The 16,674-nt window shown below is 51.5% G+C and overlaps 6 protein-coding genes across 6 annotated transcripts; all 6 read left to right on the forward strand.

The window, feature by feature from the left end:
- The first annotated feature begins 302 nt into the window (after window positions 1-302).
- On the forward strand, window positions 303-3,768 carry BU25DRAFT_357064 (uncharacterized protein). The gene is made up of 3 exons (XM_033703562.1): window positions 303-818; window positions 867-1,460; window positions 1,509-3,768. Exons 1-3 carry the CDS (start codon window positions 417-419, stop codon window positions 3,561-3,563), a joined length of 3,051 nt encoding a protein of 1,016 aa, XP_033566744.1. The 5' UTR covers window positions 303-416; the 3' UTR covers window positions 3,564-3,768.
- Window positions 3,769-6,735: 2,967 nt separating this feature from the next.
- BU25DRAFT_315857 (uncharacterized protein) lies at window positions 6,736-7,194 on the forward strand (the record flags this gene model as incomplete). Its single annotated transcript, XM_033702193.1, has 1 exon — window positions 6,736-7,194. A coding segment is annotated over one exon (459 nt), but the record flags the coding sequence as incomplete, so codon positions are not given.
- Window positions 7,195-7,347: 153 nt separating this feature from the next.
- On the forward strand, window positions 7,348-8,266 carry BU25DRAFT_76882 (uncharacterized protein). The gene has a single exon (XM_033712103.1). It carries the CDS (start codon window positions 7,492-7,494, stop codon window positions 8,095-8,097), a length of 606 nt encoding a protein of 201 aa, XP_033566746.1. The 5' UTR covers window positions 7,348-7,491; the 3' UTR covers window positions 8,098-8,266.
- A 154-nt stretch (window positions 8,267-8,420) lies between these two features.
- On the forward strand, window positions 8,421-9,253 carry BU25DRAFT_405884 (uncharacterized protein). Its single transcript, XM_033705154.1, has 2 exons — window positions 8,421-8,813; window positions 8,884-9,253. Exons 1-2 carry the CDS (start codon window positions 8,703-8,705, stop codon window positions 9,028-9,030), a joined length of 258 nt encoding a protein of 85 aa, XP_033566747.1. The 5' UTR covers window positions 8,421-8,702; the 3' UTR covers window positions 9,031-9,253.
- Window positions 9,254-11,566: 2,313 nt separating this feature from the next.
- On the forward strand, window positions 11,567-12,756 carry BU25DRAFT_330259 (uncharacterized protein; the record flags this gene model as incomplete). Its single annotated transcript, XM_033702347.1, has 3 exons — window positions 11,567-12,067; window positions 12,120-12,372; window positions 12,422-12,756. 3 exons carry the CDS (start codon window positions 11,567-11,569, stop codon window positions 12,754-12,756), a joined length of 1,089 nt encoding a protein of 362 aa, XP_033566748.1.
- Window positions 12,757-14,129: 1,373 nt separating this feature from the next.
- BU25DRAFT_417183 (uncharacterized protein) lies at window positions 14,130-16,458 on the forward strand (the record flags this gene model as incomplete). The annotated part of the gene is made up of 3 exons (XM_033707784.1): window positions 14,130-14,373; window positions 14,622-15,376; window positions 15,493-16,458. The coding sequence occupies 3 exons, from the start codon at window positions 14,130-14,132 to the stop codon at window positions 16,456-16,458; spliced, it is 1,965 nt and encodes a 654-aa protein (XP_033566749.1).
- Window positions 16,459-16,674: the final 216 nt, after the last annotated feature.

Here is a 16,674-nt window from a genome sequence, read left to right on the forward strand (position 1 = left end):
CCGAAGACTGGATAGCTCAGCCGAGCTTTAGAACGCGTCTCTACAACTGCAGGCGTGAGCATGATCCAGCTAGCCTCTTGATAGCTGAGCGAGGCCCAGAGTCTCGGAGCGGGCAAGCGCAAGCCACAAGCCTCCGACTGGCCTGGTTTCCACGCTTGGCGGCAGATCAGCTCCTGCACTCGCTGGCCCTGGTTGTTCAAGATGCAGCCTCATCATTGAGGGCCCGCGCTAATTAGAGCTTGTACTCTATCTCGCCTGTATATGTATTGAGCTGGGATCCTAGGCATGGCGGTTGTACAAAGCTTCGCTGTCCCACTTCAGCCCGCAAGCTAGGTAACTCGATGCCACAAATTCTTTCATACCCCTGCTCGTAGAACGTGCCGCACTGTAGGCTTTCCAGGTTCTACTTAAGCGCCATGGCCTCGACTGAATCGCCATTCGAGCCCCAATTTTCAATCTCTGATGGCTGCCCGTCTTTGAGTCTTTCGAACAGCCCTGCCGCGGAAGACACCAAGCATCCCCAGATCTCAAGAATCGCCTCCCCTAGGACTACGTCAGATAAAAAAGGACCGTCCCCGCGCGGCAGGCAACCTTCAGGACGGCGCCCGAGCCTCATTACTGATGACGTTCTTCCTATCGGACTGTTAGAAAATGTTAGTGTAGCTGGTCGAGTCTTGAACAACACTACCAGTTCTCGTTTATCAATTCGATGTTCAGTCAGCTGTGCAACAGCTGCTCAAAACCCAATGGCTGTCGAGAAAGTGCAACGATGGTCGGGGATGACCCGTACTGTCAGTGATTGGGATGGTCTGCGGAGGGTAAGTACTTATTGACAGTCGGATTTATCTTTTACTGACTTTGCGAAGGATACCGAACTATGGGTCGAAGACGGCGACTGTTATGTACATCTCTATGCGCAAGGAGCATCGCGTCGTGGTCCATCCTTTTGCATCCCTTTCAGAGCTCTGCGACAGAAGAAATGCAGCTCTATACTCAACATCTGTTACGCAGAGATTGCATCTCGGGATGGCTCAGAGTCGCAACAACTGCTGAGCATGTCCAGCTCACTGATCCTACCAAGCCGTGAATTGGGCGTCGTCAACCTGTTCATCCCGGCTCCTACTGACACTTCCCGCCAAGATTATTTCAAATGGCACGTCACGACACGGAACTTCTTCGCGTTCCTTCTTGGAAAGCCTCTGGTGGGCTACCACATGGGTCAAACCTTTGTCGACCTGCAAGAAAGATTACAACTGTTCCGATCCGGACTCGTCGACAACCACCAGGATTTCTTGCAATACGCTGAGGATCAAGGATACCGTGACTTTTCCGAGTGTACTGATTATGCGCTTGCCAGTCTGTTCTATGCTGAGACATACAAACTCAGACATGCCTGGATCGATGCTTTCGCTCACTGCGTCGGGATGAACGAAAGTCTGTCACTTAGTCCAGAATATGTTGTACGTTAACATTCTATTGTCCTCATCCACTAGCTAACTTCTGCCTAGGCCACCTCAAGGCTGACCAAGGCCCTCATAACACGTGCCTTCCTCGAGGTAGACATCCACCTTGGTCAAGTGACCGCTGCATTGAGCAAATTCCTGGAGGAGGATCTCTCCGCTGTTTGCCTTGGCCTTACACCAGGAGCCAGAAGCCATTTAAACCGCTTTCGCCGATTTCTACATAGCTTCTACGTCAAGAAGTTTGGATACTGGCCGCCTCCAAGGGGTTCCGCTTTTCCAAAAGCACTGTACAAGTCGATGTACTTCGACTTCCAGAATCTGTACGACTACCTCGTCGACACGAACTCGTCTACCGACTTTGCTCTGCAGGGACCAGCAAGCGGAGGCATATGCGTTCTGCAGAATGTTGACAGCTTCGACAAGCGTCACAAGTTCACGTCGCAACCACATCCATTGCCGCTAGTACCAAATTACGCGGACCCAACGAAGAAGATGGAGTCTCAGAAAGCTCTCCAACAATTAACATTGGCGTCTCAGCGCAACAAGGCTAACCCCGTTCAGACTATAAGTGCTACACTGGCGGCAGCAACCAACACACAAGATGCGGCAGTCACCAGCTCGAACATCGTACAGGAGTATGCGCATTTTGAACGAACGTATAGCTCAACACTCCACCAGCGCGACGAAAAGGTCTCTGTTGTCGATGCGCGGAAAGTCAGATGGCTTCTTATCTATGGCACATTACAGTACTTGGTATCAGCATTGCGAGCCCCCAAGGAGGTCCGGGACGCGGAGACTGCCGACTATCCTCTCTGCTGTCTCCTACCAGAGCAGTCATCATGGCCTGGCGGCTCGCAAATATCTACGCCTTCAGTTACTACAACTACTTCACCTGTCTCCGCAGTGAACGTACCTCAAGCAATTGACGAACATATCAACAGTTCGCAATTTGACTTCACTTCCATCCAACCCGACTGCCACAGGGAAGACTACTTCTCTTCCCAAACGTCAAGTCGGCGTGGTTCTGTCGAGGTACCAGCACCACTCAGAATCTCTACGCCTGTCTCATACCCACCCAGTCGATCATTTGGGTCAATCTCATTGTCTGGACGAAGCTCGCGACGGAACAGCTTGAAGCTCAAGCCTACCCACCACTGCGAGATCATCGTCCACGGGTACGGGAATGGGCTGAACGAAGCCACTACAAGTTCACCCGTCCAGGGCCTATCGCTTAGTGCGTCTATGAATGAGTCTCACCGCTCTTCGGCATCTATCCTGCCAGAAGGTGCTGGTCCTGAGAAATCATGGATCAGGCCCCAGCCACCTCCCATCCTACAAGAGCGAACATCGTCGTTGAACAAAGTTCGTCGTCACGCGCGTCAGCGAACCCCACTTCTAGATGCAGCTCATCTCGAACAATATCTCGGTTCCGTGGCTACTAGCGATCAGACAGATATGAGTCGCTCCGATAGCACGAGCTCGCATGGTAGCCAGGTATGGAGCGAGTCAAGCACAATGTCTTCAGAGTCCAGTGCAGATGGCGATTACAAAGAACGACACAGTATCACGGTAGAAGACAGCGGACTTTTGGGCGGCTTCGTATCCGTCGACAGCACGCCAGTGCCCACTCCTCGAACACGATCACTGGTCAAGACAAATTCACCTGCCTCACAGCCACCACAGCCATCCACCTCACGCATGCAAGCATTCCGCTTCCACGATGATACTCCACAAGCAACGAACTTCGACCACATCCACCCAGCCTTCCGGCCCCCAATCACAGACACAACGATCGGCATGGCACTCTCTCCTCCCATCTCACCGCCGCTGAGCCCGAGCATCAACTTGCAGTCCTTATACTTTCATCTCTCTCCGGGAGCGCCAAAAAATACATCCTCCCACTCCATAAAACACTCCACAAACTCCGAGCTCACATATGCCGATCTTCCCATCTCGAAGGCGCCTTCACGCAGTGCCAGCCATCGTGAGCACGGACTCTTCACTACGATATCTTCGCCCTCGAAGGAGTCTGGGAAGCGCGTTAGTGCGGAGAAAACACGCAGTCGTGTGTCCATCTTGAAGCGGTTCTACGCATTCTGATTGCTTTTTCGCTTTTACTCTTTCATCATGACTGTTCTCCACGATTTCTTTTGTCATGTCCAGCGTGTCGCGTTCAGGTTGGGTTAGGTCGTCTTGAGTGGCATTGCTATGTTTGTATATGCTATATACCCATGGTCGCATCGCCGACTCGAAAAGCGTTTTACATCGGTTATAGTTGCAGTGTCGAGCTCTTCACATTACAATTGTCTGGGTCCACCTAACCGTGCCTTGCCTGTTGAGTGCTTTTGATATTCGCTTATCTGATTGCGATTCACCACAAACTCAGACTATCCCATCGCATTCAGGTGTCTGCGTCTGTGTACCTCAGGCGATGATCCCACAAGCCCTCATCTTCCACAACCTCGCTTGAGGACGTTGAAGCAGTCTCGACCGCCGAATCTGAATAGTGCGTGCCTCTTCACTGTTCTCGGACTACTGATCAACGCTGCCTGTACCATTAGCCGAAGACGTTCGTTGGAAACTTCGAATCAGCGAGGTGACTACCTGGTTGCGAAGCATGTCAAGAGCAGCTCCATCGGAGACCTTTTGCGTTGGGGTCATCTTGCGCTTGCTGATTCGCTGGATGCTGAGCGGTGATAGGCTGGCTCGAACTATAGTTGATGAATTAGGCCACGTATTGCGTACTCTCCAATGAAGGCAAGAGTTGGCGGCAGCAGTTTCATCGATGACTTTCTGGGTTGGCAGTTTTTAACAGCTGCTGATACGCTGCACAGGAGTTTGCTGGTCGATGGATGATTCTCTGAGCCGTGACATTGTGGTACGCCTCGATGAGCTGACTGGTGCTAGTGTGGATGTTCTCGTGAGTGTGGTTCGCGCTTCGCGCGGCAACACAATGCACTCCTCAAGAGAGTTGACGTCTCGGTGGCTGACTCTGCGCTTCCTCTTCTTCATGGTACAGAGAATGCTAGACGCTCTCTGGCTGTATGGTATTCGAGATGTTGAGCGTGTTGTTCGGTCTCTTGCAACATTTTTGCATTCCCAGTTCGTATCTTCTCCCCCTGGGCGATGCTTGAGGGTCGGCGTCCGATCTTGCTCGTTTTCGTAATGATCGAGATGAACGGCTCTGTACGGACTCCATGCTAGTGTCATGTCCAGTGGCTTCGTTTATAGAGGGGAGTTTCGTACTCTCCTCTGCTGTGATTCAGTGGCGTTGAATAAATTAGTTGTCGTCCAACTCAAGTTCATGATGAGGAGTGAGCGGTGTCGTGAGTAAGGAATCGCCTGTCTCTGGTGGCGTAACCAAACTGTTGGCGATGACCCGGTCCCCTTCATTTTCTGAACACTGCACTCTGGCCAAATCATCGATGACGAGTTTTGGTGAATGAAGCAATCCACGAGAAAGGCTCATGGAAGCGGACGTAAGCGCGAAAAGGTTCGCGCAACTGTAACTAAAAGCTGTAAGCTTTGTCCTTGTCTCTCAGTGTACTCTGAATGCACACACTGATCATGGAATCTTCGCTTTCATGCCCGTCGATTCGAAGTTTCTCTACCGGAAGAGCCTCGACGAAGTAGCACGAATTTCCGTATGATGTTAAACCATCGAATTGTAAGTTCACTCCTTTGTCGTGCAATCGATGCAAGCTTGTCAGCTCGTGAGCAAGAGGCTTCTCAAATTCGGAACCAGGGCGTCTGTACACCTCGTAATCGGACAGATCCGCGTACAATGGTTCCTCGTGATCCTTCTCCTGAGCGGAGTGTCTCGATGTCAACGTTTGCGCCACGACCACACTGCGTGCTGCTACCTTCATGCCTGCTACAACAGCGCTCTCACTTGTAAGTCCTTGTGAGGGTCTCTAGCCTGGTGTACGTCTTCTTGCATGGCCCGTCTGCAATGTTGGACCTCCGGTGGTAATCACGGCGCTGAGCTTTCCCGCCATGACGAACTCCCATCTCGTCAATGGATACCTCCTGCGACTGCGAGTTTGATTGTGTGGTCTTCTTAAGCGGAGTTGAAAAGCAGGAAACAATGAAACAACAAAGGATGGGCGAGAATAGAGTCATCGCATATGGTACACCCACAAACCTGCTAATTGATCTGTTCTTAATAAACTGGGCGTGTTATCGAGGAAACACCATCTGGTTGTGGCTCTCAAAACCACGTCAATGTCCACAAACAATGAAGATCTATCGGGTGGATAGACCGAAGCACCAACCTCGTGAATACGAGCTCTCTTGTCGCACCGTTCATGGAGGTGGTTGTTGCGCAGTGGAGCTATGACATCACCGCGCGCATTGAGAAGAAGCCGTTTCTCCCTCAGAACGAGGCTGTTAACTGACTTTGTTCTGGAGGCCTACAACGCGAAACATCACACCTCGCAGAGAATCGATGTAGAAGCTGTCGTCTGTTTAACCTTGTTGATCTTTGAGCTCGTCATGCAACAAGCGACACGACCTTATCTTCTGCAGCTCCACACCCTTTCTGCACGCGAGTAATTCACGCATACCGATCGTCACAGAACAAACACTTCAACAAGCCACCTTCAATTTACATAATGTGACCCTCGGCGGCACTCGATCGGTTCTGAGCGGAAGTGGCGTGCGGGTCAGGATCATCCCTGCGTAAAGCTTGTCAGCCTTGCTGTCCCTAATTTAAGCAGCATGGGCATGAACAACTGCAATGAGTGTTTCCATGCATTTCCCTGCACGTCGTTGTAGTTCTCAAAGCTTCTGTGTTGAAACCTTTTGCAGTCCCAGCTGGAAGTCGACATCCTTGCGACATGCAAATAATTCACCTTCTCAATCGAGCACACCAGCGGTGCTCTTTATGTACATTTGCATTCAGCAGACCATTAAGGTTGCCTGTTTCAGACTGGACGATCAAGGACCGATTAGTCAAGCGACCCCTTAAATGCAGGAAACATGACTGGGTTTACCAGAAATACGAGGCTACATGTGGAAGGAATGGAAGCTACTCGGCTGCAACCCTGCAGGGTCAGGAAGAAAGATGGGGGGGAGGCTAACAAGCGGAAATCTACACGAACTGTTGACAATGACGTCGATCAGGAGAAAGCATGGTCTTCGAGAAGGTATAAGTACAGGCTCTTTCTTCTACTGTTGCTATCATCATCCAGCCACACTCCCATCAAACTGTCCACTTCAACACTCCAAAAACTCTTTCAACCACCTACTCCCAATCCACACTTATCCCAAGATGCAGTTCTTCACCGTCGCCTCTGCTCTCTTCGCTGCTGCCCTCGCAGCCCCCGCTCCCCAGACAACCGGCTGCCCCAACCCAGCACACTGCGGCGGCTCGGCCCCCGACCCATCCAAGTACGAGAACATTAACATCAGCGAGTTCTACCTCCGCAAGAACGACGGCATCCAGAAAGCTGGCTTCAAGCTCTCTGGCAACAACGTCACTGATATCGCCTGCGAGATTGGCACTGTCCCCAGCCTGCCCTCCGAGGTCGTTACCTGCGGCACCAGCGACTACCGCTTCGGCCTTGTCCAGGGTCAGGAGTCCGACTACGGTCTTGCTATCTACCATCAGACTAGCCCTTTCGCGGGCAAGTACTCCACTGGCGATGTTCCCACTTACTGCCACGCTGGTGGTAACGGCCCCAACGACTTCGTCTGCTCCCAGGTCAACGCCCTGACCATCGTCATCACTGGACAGTAAATTCTTGATTCAGCCAATTCTTGTATATACCTTGGATTTAGCGACACAGTTCGACACGCCTACCAAAGGCATTTGAATAAAGTAATGCAATCAATTCCAGCACCAGTTGTGACGCTGCTGATATCACATCTTTCTCGTTGCATGTGACGTGTATCTTGAAGTGTCTATGGGATTTTGCCTTGGACATCACAGGCCCATATATCACATACGCACTTCAAAATAGAACCGATAGAACTATGTAGTCTCTCAACTTCCCCACAGATCTTTCGAACACTAACGATCGCAATAATGACAACGAGACTCAGCAACATATCTATCGACTTCTTCCTCATGCTCCTCATCACCACTATTAACGTGATCAACATCTGTGTTTCTCTTCTCGCCGCCCTCCAAATCCGGGGCCTCCGCAACCAGACCCAGAAGCAGGTTCGCAAGCAAATCAAGAGACAAGTTCGGAAACAGGCTCATAAATCAGCACGGAGATCGCGACGACAATACATAGATGTCAGCACGCAAACGATCCAAATACCCAGCTCACCCGACAGCCGGAGATCTTTGCAGGCTACACATAATCGACTGCTAGATTCGAGTCTAAGTCAACACGCTGCTGAGACTGGGGTCGATGGCACTGCGAATACTACGGGTGCATTTTCGTCTACAGGCTACTATCCCTCTTCCCAGTGTTCTACGTACTCTTCAGCTCCACCGTCCTCACACTCTTCGATTGTTGAACTCGAGGCACTTGCAAATATGAGCGGCGAGATGCTCGTTAACAGGTTATCAAGGACTGCGAACTCTTCTGGCACGACACTTGTAGAGGTTTTGAGCAGCGATTCAGATCGTACGATGTCGCGGTCGAGGGGACGTCGGCGAAGGTATAGCGGACAGACATAAAGGTAGAGTAGAGGTGCCTAATACTATAAGGTAGCATGTAAACCAAGCCTCCACCGGAGCCTGTGTTCAAATATGTTCAAAACATGTCCATCAGATCGGACATGATCCGTGCAAGTCGAACGTTGATGGCCCATGTATCTCCAGGACCGGAGATAAGTAGTCCTGTACATCTGTCCATCACCCACCAGATAAGGCTGATATCTACCTCGTCACCTGACTTGTTCCTCACCTGACTTGTTTCTCACCTGACTTGTTTCTCACCTTAGCGCATAGGCGCAGTAGGCGCACGCCACGTCGTCCTGGATGCATGTCCCGAGCCTGTGAATCGCTGCAATGGTTCTACCTCTGAAGATCACCACGCATGCTTGCAGTGCTTACTTACACTTTGCAAAGATGGTGCCTTGCGTCATAACACAGATGCATCTCTTCAACCATGCTTTGTATTCAAGTCTAACGCCCTTCTAAACAATTCAGATCCTCAAATATCGTCAGCCGTGGCATCAGTTCTCTTCATGGGCATAGGCGGATAGGATCCCGAAATCGATATCCCACCGAATGCCACAGCACACGAGCTAGATGCTGCCATAAACAAAGGAGTCGAGGCGATGACCAACGCTGGCTATAAGGTAAATCTATTCTTGCCGCCTATTATGGCAGGCATCGCGGCCCTCCAGGAGGAGTTACAAATGACCAAATACGATCTGGTACTTGTTAGTGTAAGTATACAAACCTTCTCAAGAACGAGACGACCGGGAACTATATCGCTGACATGTGAATCACATTCAGCTTGGTATCAGGATTGTAGCTAAGCATACGCCGTACTTCGAAGGGATCATCAACACCGTGTTGAAATACAATCCAGGCCAGAGATTTACGTTCAACGCGAGTTTGGAGAGTACGCTTGAGGCTGCACAGCGGGCACTACCTTTGTAGATGCCGGCCGTTCATACTGCAAGGGGAGATGTCTGAGGTTGGTCATGGTCGGACGAGCCGTGCAAGTCTACCTTGAAATGCAATTGTTCGAGTATATAGTAGCTTTGATGAAAGATTGGACGTTGGATGTATGGCGAGGATCCTTGAACCACAGTCGGAATACAGCACGATCTAGTGATAGAAGTACTGAAACTATACCTCGAGTTAGCACTTTCTATCTTAGCAAGTTCTTGTCAGAGCCCGCATGATGATCTTGACCGAAAGCTGACTAAGTCAGATACTTGATGGTGTCAAGTATCTGTAACGCCTATGTCAAGCTTACTTACTGTGACGATCCTTTGCAGGACCTTCTCATGCTGTAAGTTTTGTACTTCTGTCGAAGATTGCGAGGTATCGTGCCGAAGATGTGAGTAGTCATTGAGATGGAGTGATGACCAAATAGGTATATCCATGGGTACTCTCCTCATGCAGAGATATGGTTGAGCATGCTGCAGATACTTTCAGCTCCCTTCGATGCCAGTCCTACACCATGTAAAGCCTCCAACGGCTATCCAAGCCTCCACTCTCATCTCAGCTTCTGCTTAATAACCGATACGTCGTTAGCTGCAGTAACACCTCGGAGGGTCCTCCGATCTGCATAATGCAACAGTTTAGGTTCATCAAGGGTCCAGGATGCAACAGTTTGATGACATTGTCCTACCGCGAGACTCCGAGGAACGGCAAGGGTTGCTGCACCAGGTGGCAACGAGGATAGTCTTAGAATGACGATGAAGGGTCAACCTGGAAGGAAGATTTGACGGACTCTTACAGGGCGAGGACATTGAGCATGACAGATACCTGCCCGTTCATTTGTATCAGAATCGAAGAATGCGATGGAACGAATACGGCGATGTAGCGGAAAAGTGGGTGCTTAGTTCTTTGCCATGACTTGCGAGACTTTGACTTCAACTCTGAAGACGTGTGCTGGTCGAGAACAGTCAGCTTGGTTCCGTGATGGGTACCTTAGGAAGATAAGGCTACGATGCCCCGCAATTCAGGAACGCAAAACGCGGTAAGCTCCTACCGAACTCTAGAAAGAAGAAGCGATAAGGCATCATTGTTTCGCGAAAGGCTGTCGCAGCTTGCAGCTGTTACTGGCGGGCAACAACAGGCTCAGGCCTATCCCCATGCAAGACGGTGTTGTCTTGCATAAATGGCTGCTGTACGCTGACGAGAGAATATTGACAATTGCAGAAAGTGTGAGTAACGAGCGCAATTGGCAGATGTTGGAAGATGAGTTGCTGCACACCATCAGTGACTTGTCGAGAACAGGCGCGAGAGCTGAACAAAGGACCATAGTCCAGATTCCAACCAACGGTTGGTCGAGCAGAGTGACAGGTCGCTGGCGTTTCTCACATCAAACCATCGAGAAGTGTCCGGCACGACCAGAACCTAACTCGTATCCGTGTCTGACGTCGTCAGCTGGCGAGAGGATCGAGGGGTGAAGGGTGGCGCTGGTGTTTATCGAATTTCGGCTTGGCAAAGCGGAAGGTACGGTCCTGCTCTGTGGGCAGCAGCATTCCAGCATCGCACGTGTCTCCGAAGCCGTCAGTTGCACTGCCGAGTGGCAGTCAATCCATTCGGCTCAGCACTGCCCTTCTTTTCGAGTTCCTCCCGTCGCTCAACAGCAGCAAGATGTTCATGCTCGTGAAGCGTGTGTGGGGACGTGAATTCTTTCCCTGTGCTCACCGGACCTCAACCCGGCGATGGAGATGCATTGCGTACCTTACAACGGGCCGCTAGACTATCGAAGACCCTCTGCACGACAACAGATCGAGCAGCGAAGCCGTGCAGGGCTGCAGGTTCTGACAAGCTTACGAAGGTTCTGGCCTCATGGAGCTTGCCGAAGAGCAGCCAAATCCACTTAGCGACTCGATGCGGCAAGGACATATTGACTTTCCTAAACGAATTACCCGTCCGCCTATCAGCGGCACCCGTCTCAACACCTTAGGGCGAGCAACCGAGTCGCAATGCCAGTCATGAGCCGAGCAGTGGGAATTCGTTCGCAAGGAGGCGGCGCGTGGCTTTATTACCATGTCTGCTGGCTGGCATTGATGGCTTATGGCTCCCTGCAAGCTCCATGGCAATATTCAACATAAGGACGGCTGTTCCCATCGTGGTACAAACTTTCGAGCCTGATAATCAAACGAAGAACACCGGGGGAACAGTCCTAACTTATTCCTTTAGGCGACGATCGACATCGACAAGCAGGCCGCTGCTTTCTCCTTCCTTTTGGTTGTCATCGCTAACGTGCCCACGCCGCTGCACGTTCCTGGATCCGCAAACCAATACTCGGAGCATTTCAGGCGGCCTGCGGGGATCTTGTCAGAGCAGCCAATCCAGCGTCAACGCTACGATTGCTTCTTGACCTTCACAGCAGACGGTCATGCTCTGTGTGATCCTGAGGTAGCCTCGTGAACCATAATAGCAGTATCAGACTGTTGAAGAAACATAAAATATGGAGTCCCAGCCATTCTCGGAACGCGAGTCACCAATCATGTACCGTGCCCCATTGTCGCACCATCCAGTACGAAAGAGGAAGCACGAGAATAGATTGCGCCGCGGCATCTTCTCCTTATATACCGGCAGGACGTTACCATCCGCGTTGCTCTCAGTGCTCGTCGTATTACTATCCTGGAGTTCCCTGCTCGGCGCCGTTACCGCTACAGAACCACATGGTGATCGACTCTCCATCGTCGACGACGATCTCGTGTGGAAAGGATCGTCATTGCACCTCGACACCCGTCCGCCACCAGTAATTCCACTGTTGATGCCTCCCGTACTCGCGAATGAAGATGCCAGCAGAACGCTTTCCGCACCACCTTCCAAACGGTCCCTTGCGACAGCTGCGAGCAGCTCTGCGGCGAACTTCCAAGTGCCAAAACCTTTCGACACAGGCCTATCGAACAACTTTACCAGCTCATGTGCGACTTACTTGAACCAGTTGCTCAAAAGCGATGCCTTCAACAACTGTCACCCGTTCTCTTTGCTGCTACAGGTGCGTGTTTCTACATTGATGAAGCAAAGGCTCCTGTGCTAATTCTGTACAGACATCGAGTGGCTTTTTCGACGCGTCGAAGTCATTCTTTCGCATCACTCAGACACTTGAAGCAACATGTGCTGTCAACGAGACCCAATGTACAACAACACTGAACGGCTTTGCGCGAGAACTATTGTCCGACACAGCTTGCAAAACGGACTACAACAACGACAATCCAATTGTGTTACAAGCCTACAATGGACTCGTCGCCTACAAACCATCGTACCAGGCAAGTTGCTTGCGTGACGATGACGGAAATTACTGTAAGTTGTCCGCAGCGTCACGAAAAGCCTATCTGATTTGGTGATCCAGGCTTTGCAAATGCAGTGAGCAACTCATCTTCGACTACCGATAGTTACCCTTTCTACCTACCCATTGGCCAGGAACTTCCGGGAGGCTCGCGACCCACCTGCAACTCGTGTCTGCAAGATACCATGGCGATCTACGCGAACTTCGCTAACAACGCGACGCAACCACTCAGCAAAACGTACACCTCAGCTGCGCAACAGCTCTCCATATCCTGCGGGTCAAAATTCATAAACATCACTGCCGCGCCACTAAAGGGAGCTGCCGCACCAACATCGAGCGCATCGTTTACACCGACACTCGCCCTAATTCTAATGTTTGTTCTCTATTTCTTCCAATAAAGGGACCATATGTGCCTTCTTTGTAACATTCTTGTACCTACTTTGTCATGGACTTTACGAACGGCCACGGCCTTCACTCATTAGCGACGGCGTATGGGCTTGTCTGTTTTTGTTTGCTTTTGCCTTTGAGCCGGCGCATGACCGGCAGCGGATACCCATTAGAGCGGATCACTTGTTGCGGAGGCGGAGCATTGGCTTGAGAGGCACTCCAGCCCTGTCTTGGAGAGGTACCGGCGTTCAGGTACTTGGGCAGCATAGAGAGGAATGTGTGGAAACATTTGCACGCGCACAGAACGAGATTGGACACAACTACCAAAAAAAAAGTATTTTTGAAGCCGCAATAGGCATTGGCTTCCTCCGATTGGACATCCAGTCTTCGAGAGGGCCAGGGTTGTTGCACGATAACCCTGGGAATATACTGTATATTTCACACAATCTATCTGCCGCAATCGCGTACAACGTTGCACTTCCACTAGTGATATAAAGCAATCTGTGTGCATCATCGTCATTTCGCTCCACTCCACTCCCTTGAGGATATTTCGAGCGAACAGACTGAAGTAGCAGGCCAGAGCTAAGCCACATCACGGTCAAGACCGACGAAGAAGTCGATCCATGAACGTCACACGTCAACGCGTTCGTTGTGGGCCGCTAGCGAGGTCTGGCATCTTTTCATAGGGTTGTCGAAGTCTGGGATGCGCTTTCTGAAACACGATCGTCCCAGTCACGTGCATTCAATCATGGATACTTTCGTGGGCTGCTGAACCCTGACGCCTGCAATGCCTCAGCTCTCCATCAGCATCACCGAGATGCAGCACATGCGCAACTCCCTACTTTCCCGTAATTTATGGCAACAGCAAGCTCGAGGCTTCAAAGACTCCGTGCCGTCATCTTGAATGTTTATTAACACTGTCCGCATCAGTGACCGCTTCCGCGGCGGCGGGGCTTCGGTACCATCCTCAAATCTCTAATGCCTTCACCCTTGCATGGATAACCCGCCTTTGGGCGGAGCTCGATCTCGCGACAGGTCAGGAAGAAGCCTGACAGGGCATCAAACGCATGAGTGTTTGATGGGCCCGTCGCTCGTCTGTCACCCGTAATCCATGTTCTTTCCTTACCTGAGACGGCCAGCTTCGCCGCGAACGTCTTGCGCGTACTCTCCTTCCCTCCTATCATTCAGTCATTTCTCGCTCTTTTGCGATATTAATTGGTTCCAGGAACCATATCTTCTGCATTCATTCAGTCACTCTTTTTTGATACCCACGTTTTTTTCGGTCAGCGACCACCAACCTCGACACACTGTCATTCGACACCATTTCCTTCGATCGCCATTTCAATAGACACACCGAAGTTATCAACACGCTCACTACAACATAATGACTGAAGTCATGGCCCAGCAAGGAGTTACCCTTGCCGCTCCTTCATCGCGACACGATGTCGTCAGCGAGCTCTTAGACAACTATACATGCGGGGACTCCTACGACGCAGAGGACGTGTCGCCAAAGTCGAGTCTAGCACCTGCGTTCAAGGAGCTCCCCTCACCTCCACCGCGAACAGACAGCCTCAGAGACCCAAAGGCAAAAGCTATTCAGCGAATGCACACCAAGTTTCAATTGAGAGGTAAGCTGTGTTCTACACTCTCGTCACCGTGCGGTATTTGAGGGGTGCCGATGTATGCATAACTCAGCTCTCTGGCTTGGCATCACTTTTACGCGTCAGCATTCACCGTGACCTCACCAAACGGAAGCTGGTGACTATGATAACTTCCAAGCTATGGTTTTTTTTTTCCAATGTGCAACAGCAGCAAGCAGCGCAGTGTTACGCAATGTACATCACTCACGTAGAACACAATTGCTAACTTCCAGTAGAAGACGATGATTCATCTATTTCCTCGCATGGCTCACGCAACGGCTCGTTAGATCAAACACCCAGAACGCGCATCACATCACGCAGCCTCTCTCGCAGCGGAACACCACCTTCCCTCAAGCTTTTTGTCAGTAACGGAGCAACCGCCCACATCCCGCCTACTCCCATTGTCTACGCACCAGTAAAGCCACTTCCATCCTCAGTCGTTCCCGATACTAAAGAGTTACCACCGCCGCCACCTGAACGCTCCATCAAGCGAAAGGAAGTCCAAGCCGCGGTTATGGGCCACAAGCCTTCGAAAAGCGAGCTGGAGCGAAACGACTCATTCCACTCTCAGAGCGAAGGCAGATCCTCGATCATGGGTCAGTCTGAAACTGCTGCTGCTGCACCACCAGTGAAGCGAAAGGCTGTTCCTGGAGCAGGCGTCAAGAAATTTGTCAGTTTGCTCGAGCTGCACAATAGACCCCGTGGTGACAAACCTGCTGCTGCTCCTACGTCCGCGCCTCGAAAGATAAGCGCTGACCAGGAGGTTGGCGTCGTTCCCAGCTCGAACGCCGCACCCAGCAAGATACCAGTCAGGAAGGAGGCTGCTGCCAGCAACCAACTACCACCCACACCACCAGAGAAGAAATCTGTACCTTCGCCGCCCCGCAAGGCCCTTGTGGGCGTTGGCTTGCCATCAAACCCTCGTACCAAGCAACCGATGTCACCTCTTCACACCCGCGGTAAGAGCAGCACGGGTTTCAACATCCTGAAGGTACTTATTGAGCTCCCCTTCCCATCGCCCGTGTTTCTCCGGTAGCCTTGACACTACAAGGTCAGAAATCTGTCATCCCTACATAGTCAAATCAGTAGCTGACAGGCTAAACGTAGGCCCAAAGACCCGCTCCCCCCATTCCAACAATGCGAAAGGAGGCCGCCACGCCTGAGATGACTCCATCTCCAACCTTGAAGCCCGAAATCCGTATGGACAACGAAATCTCCCCCATGAAGCCTCTCCCACCTCCAACCGAGAACCGCCGACTGTTTAGTTACGGGGGACCTGGCGAACAGCAGCAGGGTTCGCTCAAGCAGAAGGATGGACAGCAAGAAACCCAGCAACTTGATGAGAAGAAGATTGAGCAACAGAAGCAGGGGGATGAGACCAAACAGCTTGCACCCCCAACCGCCGATCCAACACCCTCATCTCACTCCGCCTTCCCCCTGCGAACAACGTCCCTCGACCCTCCCGAGTCCAGTCCGGCTATCCGACCTTCAACTGCCCCAACATCGCAATCAAGCTTCGCCACTACGCATCCCTCGCTCTCCACGCACATACTCGCACCCACTCTCCCCGAGGAAAGCTCAGCCTCTGCCTACACCTCCATCCCAGAACCACCCTTTATCCCGCTCACACGCCAGCCAATCCCTCTCTGCATCAACCTAATCCCACGCATCACCGCCTCGCAACTTTCCTGCTACACCCAACACAAAACGAACGTGTGGTCGAATAACGTGTTCCAGCCCATGGGCTGCATGATTTGTCATGCGAATGAGAAGGATCAGAAGTTTGTCTGTACGTGGTGTCAGCTACGCATCTGTCGTGGATGCAGTGAGGAGCTTATGATGGTTCCTGGAAGGGATCTGGGGAGGTTGTTGGAGGTGCGGGAGGGAGAGATGAGGAGGGATGGGAAGAGTGAGGTGAGGGTGGTTGTGGAGGATGTTGATCTGGAAGAAGAGGCGTATGAGGAAGAGGGCGTGGTGGATAGTGAGGACGGGAGTGAGGAGACGGAGCGGGGACGCTCGATGACGAAGGTGGATTCGAGAGAGCGGGCTGAGTGGGTTACACCGCGGGATTGAGAGGTGGACATACAGATGCGCTGGATCGCTCATGATCTACGATGGGCTGATCAGGCATCAGAGCGTTTTTGGTTAAGCATGGGATGGCGTTCGGGGACGGTTGCTATTTCATTTGTTCATGTTCATACGAAGACGAAGAAAGATACCAAGGTCGCTGCGAGATCGCGCGCTATACTTCCTAGACTGAATTTCCATAGCACAATCAAATCCACACAG

The sequence above is a fragment of the Macroventuria anomochaeta genome (genome assembly GCF_010093625.1).
Source record: "Macroventuria anomochaeta strain CBS 525.71 unplaced genomic scaffold BU25scaffold_2, whole genome shotgun sequence".
NCBI classification, from domain to species: domain Eukaryota; kingdom Fungi; phylum Ascomycota; class Dothideomycetes; order Pleosporales; family Didymellaceae; genus Macroventuria; species Macroventuria anomochaeta.

What these genes read in the sequence shown, in the direction of transcription:
- BU25DRAFT_357064 (XM_033703562.1), top strand. Translation starts at nt 417, where the DNA reads ATGGCCTCGACTGAATCGCCATTCGAGCCCCAATTTTCAATCTCTGAT. An exon ending in ATTGGGATGGTCTGCGGAGG is followed by an intron (nt 819 to 866) that starts GTAAGTACTTAT and finishes GACTTTGCGAAG; the next exon opens with GATACCGAACTATGGGTCGA. An exon ending in CACTTAGTCCAGAATATGTT is followed by an intron (nt 1,461 to 1,508) that starts GTACGTTAACAT and finishes ACTTCTGCCTAG; the next exon opens with GCCACCTCAAGGCTGACCAA.
- BU25DRAFT_76882 (XM_033712103.1), top strand. Translation starts at nt 7,492, where the DNA reads ATGACAACGAGACTCAGCAACATATCTATCGACTTCTTCCTCATGCTC.
- BU25DRAFT_405884 (XM_033705154.1), top strand. Translation starts at nt 8,703, where the DNA reads ATGACCAACGCTGGCTATAAGGTAAATCTATTCTTGCCGCCTATTATG. An exon ending in ACGATCTGGTACTTGTTAGT is followed by an intron (nt 8,814 to 8,883) that starts GTAAGTATACAA and finishes AATCACATTCAG; the next exon opens with CTTGGTATCAGGATTGTAGC.